This window comes from Acomys russatus, chromosome 8 (assembly GCF_903995435.1).
Source record: "Acomys russatus chromosome 8, mAcoRus1.1, whole genome shotgun sequence".
In the NCBI taxonomy this organism is placed as follows: Eukaryota; Metazoa; Chordata; class Mammalia; order Rodentia; family Muridae; genus Acomys; species Acomys russatus.
The window spans coordinates 75,090,752-75,111,998 of record NC_067144.1 but is presented as its reverse complement, the minus strand read 5'-3'; the positions used below and the strand labels follow the sequence as shown (position 1 = coordinate 75,111,998).

Sequence of the window (21,247 nt, the reverse complement as noted above, 5' to 3'; positions counted from 1 at the left end):
GGCACAGCAACAGGCTGGTTGATCAGTGAAATCGAATCAAAGACCCAGATATGAACCCACACACATATGGTCACTTGATTTTTGACAAAGAAGCCAAATCCATTCAATGGAAAAAGGATAGCATCTTCAACAAATGGTGCTGGTCTAACTGGAGGTCTATGTGTAAAAAAAATGCAACTGGACCCATATATGTCACCTTGTACAAAACTCAAATCCAAGTGGATTAAAGACCTCAACATAAAACCAGAGACACTAAGTCACTTAGAAGAAAAAGTGGGGAAGAGCCTGGAACATATTGGCACAGGAGACAACTTCCTGAACAGAACACCAATGGCCTAGGCCTTAATGTCAGCAATTAATAAATGGGACCTCATGAGGCTGAGAAGCTTCTGCAAGGCTGGAGACACTGTCAAGAGAACAAAGCGACAGCCTACAGATTGGGAAAAGATCTTCACCAACCCTACATCTGACAAACGTCTAATATCCAAAATATATAAAGAACTCAAGAAATTAAGCACCACCAAACCAAATAACCCAATTGAGAAATGTGGCTTGGAACTAAACAGAGAATTCTCAACAGAGGAATATCAAATGGCCGAGAAACACTTAAAGAAATGCTCAACCTCCTTAGTCATCAGGGAAATGCAAATCAAAACAACTCTGAGATTCTATCTTACACCCATCAGAATGGCTAAGATCAAAAATTCAAGTGACACGACATGCTGGCGAGGATGTGGGGAGAGAGGAACACTCCTTCATTGCTGGTGGGAATGCAAACTAGTACAGCCACTTTGGAAATCTATCTGGTGCTATCTCAGAAAAATGAGAATAGGGCTTCCTCAAGACCCAGCTATTCCACTCCTTGGAATATACCCAGAAGATGCTCCAGCACACAACAAGAAAATTTGCTCAACCATGTTCATAGCAGCCTTATTCATAATATCCAGAACATGGAAACAGCCTAAGTGTCCATCAGTAGAAGAATGGATAAAGAAACTGTGGTACATATCCACTATGGAATACTACTCAGCTATTAAAAACAAGGAATTCCCGAAATTTGTGGATAAATGGATTGAGCTAGAAATGATCATAATGAGTGAGTTAACCCAGAAGCAGAAAGACTCAAATGGTATATACTCACTTATATCTGCCTACTAGCCCAAGGGGCATGTCCCACGAAAGCCTTCACTTACCAGGAAACTGGGACAGAGGGGAGGATATCCTATTGGGACTCTAGATGAGAGTAGCATGGGAGAATAGCAAAGTAGAAGGATCCAGAGGGTCCTAGAAACCTACAAGCGGAACATTATGATAGGTAGATTTGGACCCAGGGGTCCCGCTCAAACTAAGGCACCAGCCAAGGACAATACAGGTGGTAAACTTTAAACCCCTACCCAGATCTAGCCAATGGTCAGAACAGTCTCCACACTTGAGTGGAGAGTGGGATACGACTTTCTCATGTACTCTGGTGCCTCACATCTGACCATGTCTCCTGGAGGGGGGGGGGACCTGGTGGCACTCAGAGGAAGGACAGCAGGTTACCAAGAAGAGACTTGATACCCTATGAGCATATTCAGGGGGAGGTAATCACCCTCAGGAACAGTCATAGGGGAGGGGAATAATGGGAAAATGGGAGGGAGGGAAGAATGGGAGGATACAAGGGATGGGATAACCATTGAGATGTAACAAGAATAAATTAATTTAAAAAAATACCCCCAAAAAAGGGCTCATATTAGGGCCTACAGCGATGGCCGAGTGGGTAAGAGCACTTGCTTCTCTGACAGAATTCTTGGGGTTGAGTCTCACCATTCACACAGAAGCTCACAAACACCTGTAACTCCAGTTCCGGAGGCTCTTTTGTCCTCTTCTGGCCTCCAAGGGCACCAAACAGGCAAGTGGGGCACAGTCGTCAGGCAGGCAAAACACATAAAGTAAAAATTTTTTTAAAAACCTTTTAATGTCTCAGAGTAGAAAGTAACTGAGCTACCTGTCTATGAAATCTACCTGTGGGGGGAAAATACATAAATAAGCACTAAGCTGTAGACACTATCAGCTTCATAATGCTAAGTTCAAAAATGTGAAATTATGCAGCAGAAATTTCTCCTCGATGAAGAATAAATATCAAAGCATTAAAATTATATCACCCATGTGCTGTGAGTTCCATAAATTATTCCCATCTCAGATATAGTATTGTTTTTTGGATTTTTTTAGTCAAGAACCCGTGTAGCCAAGCAGGCATACTGTGTAGCTGAAGATGACCTTGAACTTCCTCCCACACCTACCTCCCAACAGAGGACCATGGTGGAGTCCCCCTCAGCACTTCCTGCATTCTAAGCAAATGTTCCACCAGTGGGGTACTGCCCAGATCCTTTGAGGTAGATGTTCTAAAAATGCTGCCTTGTTCCTGAGGCACAAGGTGTGTCGCGTGTGGCACTGAGAAAGCCAACGCCAGCCCCATTCTCCAGCCGGCTGCAGGCAATGAGGCTTTCCCCAGTCTGGTGAGAAGTGAGCAGGGCCCTAGGCAGTGAAGGATCTGACTCCCACCAGGTCCCAGAGACCCCACCCCACCCCCTACCCCCGAAGACAGCCCTGCACGGAGCAACTGTGGCTGGGGACATGAGTGGACTTGCAGGGAGCAGTGTCTGATGGTGTATCTGAGCTAACGGTGCTGACGTCGCCATGGCCACTGTGCCCCTCTCAGAGGCTTCGCTGGCCCTGCAGTAGAACCTCCTCCCAGTGTTCTTCCCGCTTGCTGAGCTTAGAGATCCCAAATGTAGGTGTGTCCCCACATCATCCCTTTACCTCTTTCTGTCTTCCTTCCTATGTCACTGTCTCTGTTCTCACAGTTTAACTGTCACCTGAAGCTAAGTCCACATTTTTATCTTGAGCCCCAACAGCCTTTTAAAAGCAGCACTTTTATTAATTCCTTGAAAATGATGTATTTTGCTCATATTCACCCCCTAACCCTAACTCTTTCCAGATACAATTCCTTGCTCCCTACCCACCCACTTCCTGTCCTCTTCTTTTAAAATCCATCGAGTCATTCTTGGGTGTGGGCCCATATCTAGCATGTGGTCTACCTACCCGGGGTCACACCATTAACTAAAGTGACTCTCCCTTTCCCAGAAGTCACCCGTTGCCAAGAGCTCCGGCTAAGGATAGCAGCCTGCGCTAGGACTTTGTCTGGCTTAGGCTGCCCCAAATACTGTAAGTGTATGTGGACAGCCACCAGGTCTCGTTGCAATTATCTAACCACCACTGGCTTTTAAAGTCTCCGCTCTCCCTTCCATGATGAACCCTGAGCCTTGGGAAGACTGAGCGTGGGAGAGATGTCCCATTTAGGGCCGAGCATCCACAGGCTCTCGTTCTCTGCACACTGTCCAGTTGTAGGCCTCTGTGTTAACCAACATCTGCTTCAAGAAGACGCATCTCGGATGAAGACTAAGAGATGCATTGCTCTATGAGCGTTACAGAAAGTCATTAGGAATCAGCTTAGCGCTGTGCTAATTTACCAGCGTAGTTGTAGAAGGCACTCCGTCTCGGGCGTATGACTTCCCTAGCCACAGGATCTTGGCCCCCCGACAGTGCCAGCCATGGCTTCCTTCTTGTGCAGCACTGAGCCCTACTTGTTTAATTTCCCAAATTCTAACATCTTCATAAAGAGCCCACCTGTACGCCACATCCGCTATGCCCAGACCCAGCTCATCCCCGCTGCCCCCACCACCCCTGTGTCCCGGGGTTGCTAATGTTCTAGCTATGTTCTTATCTTCCAGCGAGAATCCAGACTTAGGTTTGATTCTTCCTCGTCTATCACTCCTTATCAGACTGGCTGATTGCCAAATCATTTACTCATATGCTCAACAAATAACCTGCAGAAACGTGTAGAGCACCGCCCTGTACCACGTGCTGAGCCAGGCTCTGGACTCGTGGCTCAGCAGAAGCTGAGGTACGCGGCACGCAGCCAGGCTCTAGTGATTTATGCCAGGAGCCGGCTTTCCTCTCTCTCATGCGCACGTCATCGTGAGGTGATACTAGCACAGCTCGGTGTTACTTTCACTCCAGAAGATCCCCAGGGAGGTTTCATAACAGAGGCAAGGAGATCCTACAAAGATTGATGGGGCGTTAATGACTTTCCAGAAATCATTGGCCAGATATCAGATATCATATCATCAACTGGTGTGTTATGTGTATATTATATTATGTATGTATATGCATATGCATATATATATTATGTATGTATACCAGTTACTTCTGATGAGTGCCTCGTTCAAGAGCTACCCTACTGCCGCTCTCACCTTACTGAGTCCGAAGTGGACACAATGCAGCTGTCCCCCATCATGTAGCTTTGCCCCCCCTGAGAAGGACCCCAAGAGGCATCATCAGAGCATGTATACAGAAATCTCAGGGAAGGCAGATGGCTCCAAGGCAGGGCTCTGTTCTGGGACATGAAGAGGGAACAACACAGTGGCATGTGCAGCAAACTGCAGTGCATTAGCGTAGGTGAGGGCTGCTCTCCTCAAACAATGGCCACAGCCAGTTTCTCGGGTCAGGAAAGACAGTTACCTGGTAAGTCAGGAACAAGAGCAGGGGTGTGGGGCTGGGAGACGTTTACTGGGAAAGCAACCGAGGATCTGAGTTTTGATCCCCAAACACTCAAGTAAAAAACTGGGTGGTGGTATGTACCTGTAATCCCAGAATTGGAGCTTACAGAGAGGAAAAGACAGGAAGATCCCAGAGCATAGTGTAATGGGTGAGCACTAGGTCCCAATGACAGGCTGTTTCACAAAAATAAAAGACAGTTCTCAGGGAACTTCACAAAAAGTTGACCTCTGGCCTGCATGAGCATGTGTGTCACACACACATGTACATGTATATGCCCAGACTTTACACACACACCCAAGAGAGAGGGGGGGTGGTGCTAACTGCTAACCAGAGGAATAAATCTGCTGGGCACCATGGAATCCTGGGGACTCTCTCTCTCTCTCTCTCTCTCTCTCTCTCTCTCTCTCTCTCTCTCTCTCTCTCTCTCTCTCTCTCTCTCTCTCTCTCTGTTGTATCTTTATAAATGATGGCCCTACCCTTACCATCAATGATAAACATTTTAATAAATAATATTTATAGCAGTTACTTCTAATGAGTGCCTCGTGCAAGAGTTGTCCCACTGCCGCTCTGGCTTTACTGAGTCTCAGATGGGGACAGTGCAGCCGTCACCATTCTGCAGCTCCACCCTGAAGCTCATGGTCTTTCCTGAGAAGTCAGCCCTGTGAGCCTCGGTGTTCCCCTGGCAGTGGGTGCCAACCTCACATTACTACAGCTTTGGCCTTGTGCTTTGTGTGTGTGTGTGTGTGTGTGTGTGTGTGTGTGTGTGTGTGTGTGTGTGTGTGTGATGGTCTGAACGGGAATGGGCCCTGTGGACTCGGGTGATTGCATCCTTCGTCCCCAGTTTGTGGAACTACTTGGGAAGGATGAAGAGGCGTGGCCTTGTTAGAGAAGGCGTGTCACTGGGGAAGGATGAAGAGGCGTGGCCTTGTTAGAGAAGGCGTGTCACTGGGGAAGGGCTCCGAGGCTTCAGAAGGCCGAGCCATGCCCAGTTAGCTCTCTCCCTTTCAGCTTTCTCATTGTGGATCAGGATGTAAACTCTCAGCTACCGCTCCAGCACCTGGCCTCACCCCGCACCCCCCCCCCCCCCCCCCCCCCCCCGCCGGCTGCCATGATCCCCACCATGATGACCAAGGACTCTAAGCCCCAGGGACCTTCGATTCTAACATTTTTTAAGTTGCCTTGGTCATGATGCTTTGCCGCAGCAGCAGAACAATAACTAAGAGAGTGCTCCACGTGGCACGGCTCAGGCTCCGCGTCTTGCTCCACGTGGGCACGGCTTAGCCTCTGTGTCTTGCTCCACGTGGGCACGGCTTAGCCTCTGTGTCTTGCTCCACGTGGGCACGGCTCAGCCTCTGTGTCTTGCTCCACGTGGGCACAGCTCAGCCTCCATGTCTTGCTCCACATGGGCACGGCTCAGCCTCTGTGTCTCAAGCAAAGGAGGAGCTGTTAGTCTCTGAGATGCTAAGAGGTGACTGGATGAGCATTTAAATTATATACATTATGGCTTTGAGTCATTGAATAGAATTGAACTGAATATGGACTTTCCCTTACCAAGACAGGAAAGCATTCTGCAGAGCCTGGCTGCTTTCTGTACCCAAAAGACAAAGGTTGCGTGCCTGGGCCTTTTCATACCTGGCATGGAATCAATTCTTCTTTGTTCTCCCACAGCGACTACCTGTGTGTCCCTTTGTTTTCAAATATCAAATGCAGACATGGTGCTGACACCCCACGTGAGGCTGAGAATAGGTCTTTGTGCTTTATTTGTACATCTGCAGTTTACCCAAGTCCATAAGACCTTGGTTGAGTTTCTTCTTGGTACAGATATTGGCCAGGTCTTTGGTACTCACAGGAGCACACATGGCTCTAGCCTTTAGTGTCCTTCCACTGGGCACAGACAGGTAGGAAACCTGGAGATATTTCCCAAAAGCAAGACACATCTAAGCACTCCAGCCCTAAAAAATTAATTCTTGTTTATAAAAACTCTTGGGAACTATGCTCTAGAAACTTCCTTTCAAATTCCTCCGTGCCTCGTAGCTAGTTCTAATGGATATGACTCTCAATATCCTGTGCACTTCATGCTATAGTGTGTGCACATGCGTGTGTGGGCGTGCATGTACGTGTATGTACTTGTGGAAGCCAGGGGTCAGCATAGGCTGTCTATTTCTCTACCTTACCTGTTCTTTCTTTGTGAGACCAGGTCTCCCACTGAGCCTGGAGCACCCCTATTAGACAGTGAGATTTTAGACTGGTTGCCTAGTGAGCGCCAGGGGTCTGCTTTCCAAGGCCTCTCGGTGCTGGGGTTGTAGATGTGTGTGCATATAGTTATGCGTGTGCTGAGGATTAGAACTCGGCTTCTCATGCTTGTGCGTCAAGAATTCCCCGCACCAAGCTGTATCCGGAGTCGTGTGTTTTCACTGAAAAGCTCACCCTTCAGAGATGCTCTCCTTGCCGAGCATTGTGGGAGCACGTGCGAGGCAAAGACAGATAGGAGCAGGCAGATTTCTGTGAGTTCAAAGCCATGCCAGTCCCATGCCAGCCAGGACTACATCATGAGACCCTGTCTGAAAAATGAAGAAGCAAACAAACAAAAGATCTTTCCCTCCCATAGAGGGAGCCAATCACTGAGCGATCCTTCTGTGGCCTCTGCGTTGTCGGTTTTTCTTCTAAGATGTTCATCAGTGACCCCTGGTGCCACGAGGCATTGCTGAAACATCTAATTGCCACGATAAGACAGCACAACAGTGGCCTGAACCATAAGGGTAGGGATCACCTTGGCCATGGGAATCCCAAACCCAGTCTCATGATTTTGAGTCAAAGAGAGCAGGACTGTGCGTGCCAGTGGCACCTGTGGAGAAGCGAGTCCAGGAAAAGTCTTGTGACACCCAAGGTCATGAGGCAGCTTGTCCAACCTGTGAGATAAGCTTCCAGCAATAATTCGTTAGCACGGCTTGTGTTCAGCCTAGAAGGCGGTATACGCTACCCTGACCGTTCATTTCCACTGCTACCTACAGCTTCCTTAGTGCCCGTGGGCTAGCATGCCCTTTAAAGATTTTTTTATTTTTAGACAAGTTTTACATAAAGAGGCTTGGAGTGTGCCTCCTCCTCTTTCACTGACACTGTCATGGACCAGCCAGGCCTAAGGCCGATTTACAACAGTAGGAGTCAAATAATGACCTACGCAGGCATCACTGCCCCCGGAGCTCATGTTAGGACTCTTACTGGTTGTCACCCTGTGGGTCAGAGCAACTGTGTGTCAACAGACAGGTCTAGCATGGTCATAGCATTCCAAAAAGCTTCATGCCCCAGACATCTCCTGTTCTGGTCATCACTGTGGTTTGTCTGGAATGCCCTCTGGACCAGCCTCTGGAGTCTTTCAAAGATTCTGGCTTTGAAAACATCTAACCCCTTTGACTTGACCTGGGACTGTTCTGTTTTAGGAATTAGGTGGGCTTTGTATATTTTCAATTAAGAGCAATGGGAATCTATATTAACCTTTTTCGGTGTTGTATATCATGTCTAGATTACTGTTATTACTAAGAATAACTACCACAGAGTTTCTTCTCTTCTGGGAGAAGCTGCACACTGCTGGGCTTGTTCTTTTGTGTGGAAGTCATTGCATGGATGACAGCCGTAAGGGAAACTAACAATACACTTTTGACAGATAGGTAATTAGGGTGGCAGGTGCTGTGACAGTGAGGACAGGATGGTAGAAGGAGGACATGTGGTAAGAAAAACCCTAGGAAAGGGAAGAGGCTGTCCTGTCGATTCCAATGGAACAATGGCTTTGATTCTAGGCAGTCTCTTTCATGGTGTTTCTGGATATTAAGTTTAATTTGCTGCAAAGTATAATAGCAGTTCTTTATTTTATATATTTGGAAGTCCAACAAGCCAACTATGTTGTATTGGAAAGGCTCTATAGAGAGCACCCAACAGTTATACATATGGATCCGCAGCTCCGGTAATCTCAGGAAGACACAGAGGGACGCAGAAATGGGCCAGGGCAACACACTTCCCTTTAATGTCAGTGTTTCCACCTCTGCCAATATGGCCTCCTCAGCCTCTCTGCCTTCCAAACCCCTTTGTGCTTATCATCATCTTCTGGAGGTGAAAGCTCTGAATAAGATGTTGGTCGTATCAAAATTAAGTGTACATAGGGTTTTTTAACCTCGCACTGATCCAGCTAACTTCCTATTCTGATTAGAATGCAAGCGATGTCTCTGTCTCTAAACAGGAAGATTTGCATGATCTGGGGCATTCCTCACTGCGCCTCCATTAGAACAGCTTCTGGTTTCTCTATTTTGCCTTAGGGGAGACCTTTCTTTCTTTCTTTCTTTCTTTTCTTTCTTTCTTTCTTCCTTGCTTTCTTTCTCTCTTTTTAATGTCCCTGCTGTAGACCCATGAAATCTGAGCTTTCTAGACTTCAAAAACTATGAGTTAATTACTAGATGTTAGGCCTTTTGAAGCAGCCCACTTCTTTGATAGAATGGGTGTTTCATTTAAAAGTTAATTGAAATGTTTTTAAGTGGAATCGTTTTTACATCCAACAGACAGGGCAAACAATTCAATCTGAGCAAATCGTGGACGCTGCAGTTCTCCGTACACAGGATTTCCTTTAAAATTCTGATCATTTCTTGCTCATCTTTAAAGGAACCTCATACAACAAGCATTAAGTTAAGGGCGCTGATCAGCAGGTGCTGGCCCCATGGAAGGCTCTGGTTTGGGAAGAGTCTGCAGAGAAGGGAGTGAGGCAAAGCCTGGCCCCTCAGAAACCTTGGCTCCAGCCACTGGGCAGACCAGAGCCCACAGTGGAGCAGAGGGAAGGGCTATGGGGGCAGAATAAACTATGGCCACAGAAGGGCCCTGGTGGGGATTAGAGGAGATTTTACTAACATCCAGTAAGCTAAATAATAGAAGGGGATTTGGGAATGAGTTTAGCAACCACTCCATAAGAATCTGTGATTACAGGAACTATCGAAAACATCTAATGTCCTTCATTGTGGCTAATTGCATGTTAATTACCTGTAAAAAAAATGTATCTTACACACAAATGGGAAATAATGACAGCAGCAACCAGAAGGCAGAAATAACTGAATGAAGACAGGTGACAGAGGCTGTTCTTCAGGCTGACCCTGACACACCATAGAACAGACAGCCTTCGGGCAGCTCTGCCCTCATTCAAGAACAGATGCCCCAGTCCTCCGGGACTCCAGGGCTCCACCCAGCAGGCCCCAGCGCCAAGGGCAGAGTGCTTGGCATGTCCAGCCGTGGCTTGGATGTCACACAGTGTATCCCAACAGCCGAATTTTCCATGCTGGACACAATCCGGGGAGGTAAACATGTCAAAAGTCCAGTAAAACTCTGCTATAAATAGTTAAAAACAAGCACATGGAGCTGCCAGCCCTCCACCCCCAGACGTCTTGCGGAGTATTAAGCCACGTCCTCAGCTATGACAGAGAGTTTTTTAAAAAGGGGGACTCTGAATGGCCTGATTTCTGGATTCCAGTAAGAGTTTCTCAGAACCCTGTTGTGCCTCGGTCTTACTTAACCCTCTGTATGCCAAGTCATGGTCTTCCCTTACAGTCTATGAACTAGAATAATCTCAGTAAATCAATGACCATGAGCCCAAACTGGGCAACTAGAAGCTGACCATCCCAGCCACCACTGGGAGCTGTGGCTCCGGTGCCACGGCGAGGCTGGGAGGATGCCTGTAGCTATTCCTGGGCACCAGAAGCAAGTGGAACAGCAAATTCCAGAGACTGAAAGCCACGCAGTTTTTAATACACTATTCTGCAGAAAGAGCAGAGAGAAAAGACGGGAGTGGCCTGATGGATGACTGCAAGCCATCGTGTTGCTTGTTGGCTTGTTTGTTTTAACTATTTTGTTGGGAAAAAATTAATACACTGTATCTTGATCACATTACTCCTTCTCCCTAATTCTTCTGCCTCCCTACCCACCCAACTTTGTTATTTCTCTCTCTCTCTTTTTAAAAACAAACCAAACCAAAACAGAGCACACGCAACTCGCTCCTCAAACAGAAATCAAAAATAAGCAAGCAAAAGACCAATTAAGATAGTCTGCACAGATTCAAGCCAGACACGGTCCCAACACTGAGAGGAAGAGGTGGGCGCAGACTCCCACCCCCGACGGAGAAGCTGTCCATGACCAGCAGCTGCTGGCAAGGGGAAAATGAGCTTTCGCCTGTGGAGCTTCACGTGCTGGGTCCCTAACCTCCTCTTCTCCCACAGGCTGAGGCTTGCCCCTTCCCAACCTCCCATCTCACTGGTCTAGGACACCGAATACATCTAATGAATAATTTGGGGCTGAAGATACACACACACACACACACACACACACACACACACACACACTTTTTCTGATTATGGTCTCAGTAATGTAGCAAGGGATCACTTTGACTTTCTGCCTCTCAGAGTTCCGAGGCAAGCAGGGGCAGCCCACAGCTGAAGCAGAAGGGTGCCGGCCTCCTGCTCATCTGTGAGTCAGATGAACTCTGAGAACACCTCATACCGAAAATGTGCAGTCTCCATCTGTTTCTTACACCACATCGCCCTCTGGGGTGTCCAGACTCTTGTGTCCCAGCAAAAGGAACTGAATAGGGACACATGGACTGTAGGAAGAGATACAATTTTAAAAATAAAAATTAAGAAAAAGTGTTTCCAAGGAAGGGGAAGGGTCCAGAGCTGGCAGAAAAGTTGGAAGATAACTGACCTCACCTTACCTTTACAGACTATTTTTGTAGTATGCTTTCTCACACATTTGCACACCCCTGGTTTTCACACACACACACACACACACACACACACACACACACACTGCTACCTGTCTGCCTTGGAGAAGTTCCCAGACTTCCTTGCTGCTAACTGGCCTCTTCATATGCTAACCCACAGCCCTCTGGGGCCATCAAGTTTATATGGCTGCTCCCTCGTGTCCTGTAATTCTTGACACTGCTCCTCTCCCATGGACCCCACACTCCAGCTCAGAGGTGTTTTCATGTGCCCTCGTGCCCTCCCACAGTGCTAAATATAATCATAATATTTGAGTAAAGAGAATTTAAGGTGTGCATCCTCAGACAGAATGCCAGCCTCTGCGGGGAGAATGTCACGGGCTGTCCCTGTCACGTGGCGTCAGCTAGAGCAGCTCCACCCTTCTCCATCCCCTCTGATGAGCCAAGACATAAGTACCCACTTCACATCATCGGAGAAATGATTTGATGACAGGTGGAGATTACTTCCAGACTCTGGTAAAGTCACGATTTTCACACTTTTTATGTGAGAAGGGGCAGCCTTCTCCTGGGATGGCTAACAAAATGATAGATGCAGAGCCATTGGCTGTCCAGTGCCCAAAAGTCTCCCCTGTAGCATCTTGCTGGGCGCAGCAGGGGCACACCACTTTCTCTCTGAGAACCAAGGAGGGAGGGCCCTGTGCCTGGACCTAGCACTCTGGGAAGCTTGGGCTAGGCCTCCAGCCGTGGTGAGTCACATGCAGCCTGTTCAAAACCAAGTCACTCTTCAGGCATATAGTAAGATCTAGATTCTTCTATTCCTGTCCTAACTCTGAAGAAAAGACTCAATAGATAAAAATCTAAGGGAAAGAAAAAAATGTTCTGAAGCTTAAATGTCTTTTAAGTAATATTTTACTTTTTAAAACGTTCATGATGTGCACACAATGCCTCTTGATTGTATCACCTCCTCTCCTCCCATCCAGTCCCCCCAACACATTTCCCTCCCAACTTCACAGCCTCTCCAAATCTTTAAACATGAATGGGTGTTGGATTTTGTCAAATGCTCTTTTGGCATCTAAGGAGATGATCATGTGGCTTTATTCTTTCAGTTTGTTTATATGATGGATTATATTGATGGATTTCTGTATATTGAACCATCCCTGCATGCCTGGAATAAAGCCTACCTGGTCATGGCGAATGATATCTTTTATGGGTTCTTTGATTCAGTTTGTGAATTTTTATTTTTTATTATTTAATTAATTTATTCAGATTACAACTCAATTGTTATCCCATCACTTGTATCCTCTCGTTCCCCCCTCCCTCCCACTTTCACCCTATTCTCCTTCCCTAGGTCTATTGAGTATTTTTGCATCAATGTTTATAAAAGAAATTGGTCTGAAATTCTCTTTCTTTGTTCGGTCTTTGTGAGGTTTAGGTACTAAAGTGACTGTGGCCTCATAGAATGAGTTTGGTAATGTCCTATCTGTTTCTATTTTGTGAAGTATCTTGAAGAGTATTGGTATTAGCTCTTCTTTGAAGGTTTGGTAGAATTCTGAATTGAAACCATCTGGCTCTGGGCTTTTATTTTGGCAGGAGAGACTTTTAATGGCTACCTCTATTTCTGTAGGAGAAATAGGACTATTTAATTTGTTTATCTGATCTTGATTCAACTTTGGCAAGTGGAATCAATCAAGACAATTGTCCATTTCCCTTATATTTTCAAATTTTATGGCATATAAGCCTTTGAAGTAGGACCTAATGATTCTTTGTATTTCTTCAGTATCTGTTGTTATGTCTCCCTTTTCAGTGCTGATTTTGTTGATTTGGATAGTGTCTCTCTGCCTTTTAGTTAGTTTGGCTAACAGTTTGTCTATCTTGTTGATTTTCTCAAAGAACCAGCTGCTAGTTTTGTTGATTCTTTGAATTGTTCTCTTTGTTTCTAATTTATTGATTTCAGCCTTGAGTTTAATTATTTCCAGCTATCTATTCCTCGTGGGTGTTTCTGCTTCTTTTGTTTCCGGAGTTTCCAGGTGTATCATTAAGTTGCCTATATGAAATGTTTCCAATCTCTTTATGAAGTCACCTAGTGTGATGAATTTTCCTCTTAGCACTGCTTTCAATGTGTCCCATAAATTTGGGTATGTGGCACCTTCATTTTCGTTGAATTTTTGGAAGTCCTTAATTTCTTTCTTTATTTCTTCCCTGACCCAGTTGTCATTAAGTCAGAGAGGGAGAGAGAAATATGCAGGTAAGGCATGGCATGATAGGCTGGGCTGGGCTGTGGATACTGTGCCCGAGTGGTCGCCAGCCCATGGGGCTTTCTGTGGACTGGTGGGCTGGTCTGAGGTCAGATCCACCCATTTTCCTGGGTTCTCCACAGGCTAGCAGATCCAGACTCTAGTGCTTCACCGCCCACAGTTCAGTCCCAGATACCGAGTCTGTGATATAGAGGGTGGCTGCAACTCACAGGCAGGTATGGGTCTAGACTCTGGGGACTGGGCACCCATCCTCTGTGGGCCAGTTGGATGGCCTGAGGCCAGACTTAGCTGTGTTCTGCACTATGTGGACCTCTCGCACCTAGGGCTCTCCAGGTCTTGCGGTCTGTAGTTCCCATCTGGGTCCCTAGTCTCCGTCCTGCAGATCAGATACCGTGCGTGTTTGGCACCGCCATCTTGGATCTCCTATGCTGGCATTTTTAACTGGCTTTCTCTCAGGATGGCCTTGTGCAAGAAGTCACAGCTTCTCTGAGGTCATGTGTGCAACAACCTGAACCCTTAAATACCCACTTTGTATGTGGTTGGGTGTTTTGTCTGCGTGGACATCTGTGTGCCCTGAGCATACCTGGTGCCAATGGAGGCCAGAAAAAGGCATCTGAGCCCCTGAGGCCGGAGCTACAGATGCTTTGAGCTGCCACGTGGGGCCTAGGAATTGAATCCCAGTTCTCTGGAAGAGCAGCCACTGCTCTTAACCACTGAGCATGTCTTCAGTTTTGATCATTAATTAAACATTTAAAGTGCCCTCCCCACCTCTCCACCTTTTTTTTTTTTTTTTTTTTGTCATTTGTGATCTATTAACCCTGAAAACACCACGTATTACATATTAAGTGTCTCCCTCCACCGCCACCCTGCTTTACCCTTCTATCCTGTCACACTTCATAGGGAATCCCTGCTTTCCTTTCTGTTCCTCCAGCCTCTTCTACACGTCAAGGTCTTTGATGCAGCTACCACTGAAGTGCTGGGGGAAAATCCAGAAGTCAAATCTATCCAATTGAACATGCCCAGTATTCAGAAAGGACAGCCATGTAACAAAAATGTATGTAAAAACCCAGCAAGCTGCCTTGGGTGGTACTGGACCATTGCAAATATGATAGCTGATAGGAAGAAAATGATTGACATGTAAATGCAGTCGCTGCTGTTACAACACACACTAAAATATTGTGAGACATGTTTCCTAGGGAATCGAGATGCAACGCACCTCTTCAGACCAACAGCTCTGGCCGAGCTCAAGGAAAGAGACCTTTCCTTGATTTGTTCACTGAATTGGCTTCTGATGTTTTTTCTATTTTCCTTCTTAACCATTACCTCTTCTTCTAAAGGGCTAGCCCTGGTTGTACCCACCATCCACTGGCAGGCTTCTGTTTGGACACTGACATGGCATCATTTCCAAGGCACACCTTTGCTGGGGGTGTCTCCTCTCCCAGGAGTCCATTTATGTGCCCTCCTCTAGGGTCCATGGATGGGTGTCAGTACCCAGCCTCACTCTGGAAGTGGTAGAGGTCCTGAAACACATGCCTTCCCTATGGCAATCAGGGCTAGCCTCTGCCTCCTGGCTATCCTTCACATTCCAAGTGTAGCTCTCTAAACTGTATGTCCTTGAGACTCCAAGTTCATAGGATTTTTTTATTTCATTTTTTTTGTTTGTTTTTTGTTGGTGGTGGTGGTAGTGGTTGTGATGGTGGTTTGGGGTTTTGATTCTTCAAGACAAGGTTTCTCTGTGTATCTCTGCCTGTCCTGGAACTTACTCTGTAGACCAGGCTGGCCTCGAACTCACAGAGACCTGCCTGCCTCTGGCTCCCAAGTGCTGGAATTAAAGGTGTACACTGCCATGCCCGGTAAAGACATGTTAATCACATATTCACTTACATGCCCAAAGTAAATTAATTATTTCTTCAATTGCATAAATGGTTCGGTTGACAGCTTTCTGCTTGCCCACTACCCAAACAAGAAAAACGGACCTAATTATTGCAGACATCAGGAGCATATACAGTGGTGTCAAAGGGTAGAGATATCATGTAAGCCACTTTCCCATAGGACTATTAGGAAATACTGAACAGCTAAACTCTTATTTCCCAATTAATTTCTAGAGAAATGCCACGCCAATTGGAAGGGGTTTCTATATATAGAAGCCTTTTTTTCTCTTTGGTTCTTGGATGGTCTTCTGTGTAAATGGTGAAGCAAGCAGAGCTGCATAAGAAATGAATTTTTTTTTTAATTTTTGATTTAGCCATGTTCTACGCTGTAGGCGAAACATAAATAAAATGTGTATTTTGGAAGTAAAGACTAATTACCTCTCATAGACAGAATACAGATTGGGTTTTAACTAAAAGCTGTGTTTGCTACAGAAAAATCCTTATTTTTTGTGTGTGTGTATATATAATGCCTTGTTGATGTTGAGTGCTCAATAAAGCCGGTGGTTATATCCACATCCCTAAGCCTTGAGACGCTAAATTGGCAACAACAAACCTGTGGAATCTCATACAGTATGCTCATGTATGGTCTCAGGATTTCCTCCTCAGATTGCACTTTGCAAAGGAAAGAGTCAAATCCCCTCCAAAATTCTGGGAGTCGAGGTCTGAACGCTTTGTCGGGGTTAGGGATAGTGAAACACCGAGGTCCACCCAAGTGTGCACTAAGGTGTGCAGTGCAAAGACTGAGCAATTCCCGCAGGGTCCCAATCATTACTCATTATCTGTCCAGGACAACTCTCCTGAAAGCTAGAGAACTGTGAACAAGCCTTGATATTTTTCACTTGGGGAATTGTAGGGTTGGATGGACAATAAAGAGATGCACTTAAACTGGTTTAATAGCAGGACTAGTGTCCCCGTTCACAGATGACCCAGCCACGTAAGGTTGTTGCACCTCTGATCAGGAGTGACAGAGCCCATGTAGAGTTGGTTGTTCAGAACTAACTGCGTGGGTCATGTGGAGACAGAACTGGGTTTGGTTTGTACCCTGGTATGGTGCTATGGCCTCTGTGTGCCCTACAGGATCCTCATTTGTAGAGTGGATGCAGTCCCAGCCCCAGCTTCTCACGGAACAACAGTGAGCTGTCTTGGTCAACTCTGATGTTCCTTCAGTTTGGCTTTATGTACCCAAAGCCTTGCTATTAGGTACATGAAGGTTCAGGACTGTTGTAGCCTCTTGGTGAGGTGACCTCCTTATCAGCGTCAGATCGGCCCCTCTACCCTATCGTTCCTCGACTGTTTCATTCTCGAATCTACCTTGTGTGATATAAGGAAGATGCAATATTAATTTTTGTGATGTTACTATAGGGTATTGGGTTTGGTTTTTTTGAGTTTTTTGTTTTTGTTTTTGTTTTTTTTACTCTTTTGGTGGCTATTATTTTGGGGGTGGTTTTTTGTTTGTTTGTCTGTTTATTGCTTTGTTGTTGTTGTTTTCAAAACAGGGTTTCTGTGTGTAGCCTTGGCTGTCCTGGACTTGCTTGTAGACCAGGCTGGGCTTGAAGTCACAGAGATCTGCCTGCCTCTGCCTCTGCAGACATCTTGCTTGGCAGCTATTGTTTTCTTATCAGGTGGAAAACCTTTTTCTCTTTAATTTAGGGGCTCATCCTCTTTTGCCTAATGTAGTTGTTGCTGTGATTAGGTTAAATGTAGAAATGTGCTACTTGGTTTTAATTGTCTGCTTAGACTCCCTGGGGTTTTTTTGTTTTGTTTTGTTTTTTGGTTTTGTTGTTTTGGTTTTTGTTTGGTTGGTTGGGTTTTTTGTTTGTTTGTTTGTTTGTTTGTTTTGCTTATGGCTTAAACATTTTTATGACTCCAGTTTAAGTTTTACATGGGCCATTGGCTTTGTTTTCCTCCTCAGGCCAAAATTTCAGTGGTTTCTCATGCAGCTTTGTCATAGTCTGCTTCCAAGTGCCACCACCCACCTCACCTACAGCACAGAAATTTGCAGTGCAACCCTGACACAGCGTTCCTTTGCCACTCCCCACCACGGAGCTACAACCATGTGTTTCACTTTTACGTATGTTACAAACACATGCCAACGTATTATTTTTTAAACTATCAATTATCTCCTAATGTTATTCAAATAATGAAAACTTTCTTTTCCAAATAAGAACCTCATTCGGTTCCTTTGAACATCACGCAGCTTAGAAAAATTAACCTGGCAACAGCTCCATCTCGGAACACAAGGCAAACACTCGCGCACAGTCTCTGAGTTCTGTCATAAATTTGTCAAGAATCAATCCAAAAATCTCCTTAGTCTGAAAGAGCTGATCATGAGGTTTGTTGTGGGATGGGAGTAGGCAGTGTAGAGCAGAGGGGTGGTTGTGCAGGTGGATGTGTGCCCAGGCATCTGAGGGTTCCAGCTTTGTGTGTGGGGCCACTGTTCCTTCTGTATGCAGGACCCTAGGCTGTGCCTCTGCTGGAGAGTCATCCAGTCTCTTAAATATCTGAACAGGCTTTACTTTTAATTTTGGAAAATGTTGACTGTATAGTTTGATTACTTTCTCCTTCTGTTTTTGTCCTACTGCCATCTTACTTGGACTTGCTTTGAGTGCCCTCTGTGGTCAGCCCCTCTGGACTCCACAGATGCTCTGGGTATCTTTAGGATGCTTCCTGTGCTGCCACCTTGCTGTCCTTCCTGTGACTTTATTTCTTCTGGCTGAAGGTCACTGAGTTTCTTGTGTCTCTGGGTTTTCAGGGTTTCTTCCTCATGCTTTTCCTTCCTGTGGCCCCGCCCCTTCCTTTACTGCAGCAGAGATCTGGTGCCCTGCTTGTCAGCCTCCTGTAGCCAGTGTGTGGTGTTGTTTAATGTAGTTGTCTCTGCTGCCTGTATGTACCCTATTACGATGGCACAATGCTTGCTACAGGTTTTCCTGAAAACAGTCTGTCTGCTGACAATCTAGTCTTCTGTGGTTTTTATAATTTTTCTTTGTTCTTGATAATTTCACACAATGAAATAAATATATTTGCCCTCTATTTTCCTTTTAATTCCCTCGAGGTTCCCCCACATACCCCAACTTCATGTCATCTGTTTTTAATGACCTACCCAGTCTAGATAGTGCTTCCCATATGTGTGTGAGAGGGTACAATTTCTTTTGAGTTTAACAAGTATTTTTATGTCATGTACCTTTCAATTTAAGCCTTTTTACCTATGAAATTGTAATATTCCTGTACTATAATTATAAAACTGCTTTACCGACTTTGCAAAAACCAACCTTTATAGATTATGGATATATACATCCATATATATTTTTTCCCATGACTTATGATTTCTCCAATTTGGAATCCCAGAAGTTTTTCATGATGGGCTTTTCAGGAAGTCATTTATATAGCATAGATTGGATGCTTTCAGAGTAATCAGGTCAGTGGATTCTCTGCACCCTGTGACCCTTAACCCTTTCAAAAATGAGAATGATGTCTCGCCCTAAAAAGAAAAGCTGTGACCCCCTGCTCTCTTTTCCCACAATGCCCCCTGACTTACTGGATATGCATTATTTACTCTGGACATTTAATTAAAAGACATTTGCATTTTGTGAAAATTTATAATTGGCTTCTTTTGCTTAGCGGTATATTTCCATGTTGTAGCATGTAGCGGTCCTCCATCCTTCCTACAGCTCAATAGATTACATGGATTTCACATAACATTTTACTTACCCGCTCCTCTGTGTAATGCTGATGTTGTTCATGTACAGTGAGGCTTTATTGGATGTCACTGGGGATGTCACTGGGGATGTCACTGGGGATGTCACTGGGGATGTTACGCAGTTCTTTCCAGTTCTTGATTTTGTGGCTTGTTAGGCCAGATTAGGCTACTGTTGCAATCCTGAGCTAAATGTTTCTCTCTTCTGAAGTAAGAGCCTTGTATTAACCCAGTGCTCAGAGCCTTGATGTCCAATATTGGAGGCAGCCACCGTTCAGCTTATGGCAGAACCTTGTGAGCGCTGAGTTCTGACTTCAGACCTTTTTAGGTGTTCCCCCTCCCGTGTGTGCCCACTGAGCAGATATGCACACACATGGACCCTCCCCAGATCTCAGGAATCCCCTGCATCCATCTTTTTCATCCCTGGTCCTTGGTCCTGTGAGCTGCTACTCAGTCCTGTCCCTTCAGCTCCCTGAGGCTGCCATCCTCCTCCTGCCTTTCCCATGGGCCGTAGCCCGAAGCCTCTCTCTAAGTTAAACGCGCCTGCAGCTGCAGTCAGCCTTGTTGGTTGCTGCCTCGGAGAGATTGCTGTCATCCATTACACAATAAACAAAGCCTTTAAGACACCATCACACTGTGTTCTGTGATCTTTGGAGACCAACAGTAAAGGATCTTACTGCTCCTTGGGTGGGTGATTATCAAAGGCGTTGCAGGGTGACATAGGCTGTGGACCACCTAAACTTATTACAGCTCACGCTGAAAACCCAGCCCTTCCGGGGCTGCCCGCTGATGTAGGTTTCATCTGGCACTTTAGGCAATATGTTAGCAAACATTCTTTTAGGAAGCTATCATGCCACTGGCTTCTGTGAGTGAGGGAACACTTCTGTCTCTCATCACAGGTCATCAGTGAGTTCGAAGCCTCGCCCGACTCCTTCTCCTACAGAATTCCTAACCTGAGTCGGAATCGCCAGTACAGTGTGTGGGTGGTGGCAGTGACTTCAGCCGGAAGGGGCAACAGCAGCGAGATCATCACTGTGGAGCCGCTGGCTAAAGGTATGTGAGCCACCGTGGAACGGCCTTGCAGCCCACCGCAGGTCAACGCTTGCTGAGCCCCGTGGAAGGGCCTTGCAGCCCACCGCAGGTCAACGCTTGCTGAGCCCCGTGGAAGGGCCTTGCAGCCCACCGCAGGTCAACGCTTGCTGAGCCCCGTGGAAGGGCCTTGCAGCCCACTGCAGGTCAATGCTTGCTGAGCCCCGTGGAACGGCCTTGCAGCCCACCGCAGGTCAACGCTTGCTGAGCCCCGTGGAAGGGCCTTGCAGCCCACCGCAGGTCAACGCTTGCTGAGCCCCGTGGAAGGGCCTTGCAGCCCACCGCAGGTCAACGCTTGCTGAGCCCCGTGGAAGGGCCTTGCAGCCCACCACAGGTCAATGCTTGCTGAGCCCTGTGGAAGGGCCTTGCAGCCCACTGCAGGTCAATGCTTGCTGAGCCCCGTGGAACGGCCTTGCAGCCCACTGCAGGTCAATGCTTGCTGAGCCCCGTGGAAGGGCCTTGCAGCCCACCGCAGGTCAATGCTTGCTGAGCCCTGTGGAAGGGCCTTGCAGCCCACCGCAGGTCAACGCTTGCTGAGCCCTGTTTATCTGAAAGGAAGCTTGTGGGCATCACATTTCGGGTGGTCAGCTCTGGGCTCTGTGCCAGTCGGGAGAGAAGCTTCCCTATTGGCGATGGCAGCTCTAAAGGTTCATGGCTTCACCACTAAACTTATGCAGGGGAGAAGTAATGAGCATCACTACCTGCCATTTCCCCATGGAGGCTCTCCTTTGATCCAACTCAGGTTCACACCTGTTGGAGAGACAAACCTGTTTCACAGTGTATGGGATTTAAAGTGCTACAAATGTGAGGGAACCGTTAGCTCTGGGAGCAGCTACTTCTCATTGCTAATGATAAAACACAGTGACCAAGAAGCTTGTGGAAGAAAGAGTTTATGTCGGCTTACAGACCCAGAGAGAGAGAGAGACGATAAGCT

General features: G+C 46.4%; 1 protein-coding gene and 1 pseudogene across 1 annotated transcript in view; both read left to right on the top strand.

Annotated features, from left to right (window-relative positions):
* LOC127192954 (40S ribosomal protein S19-like) overlaps nucleotides 1–21,247 on the top strand; it is an 877,505-nt pseudogene that overhangs the window by 745,947 nt on the left and 110,311 nt on the right.
* Nucleotides 1–21,247, top strand: part of Dscam (DS cell adhesion molecule) — a 574,658-nt gene that overhangs the window by 485,857 nt on the left and 67,554 nt on the right. Inside the window, exon 22 of the mRNA XM_051150389.1 lies at nucleotides 20,124–20,277. Coding sequence (XP_051006346.1) covers nucleotides 20,124–20,277 — 154 coding nt within the window. The remainder of the gene's footprint in view (nucleotides 1–20,123; nucleotides 20,278–21,247) is intronic.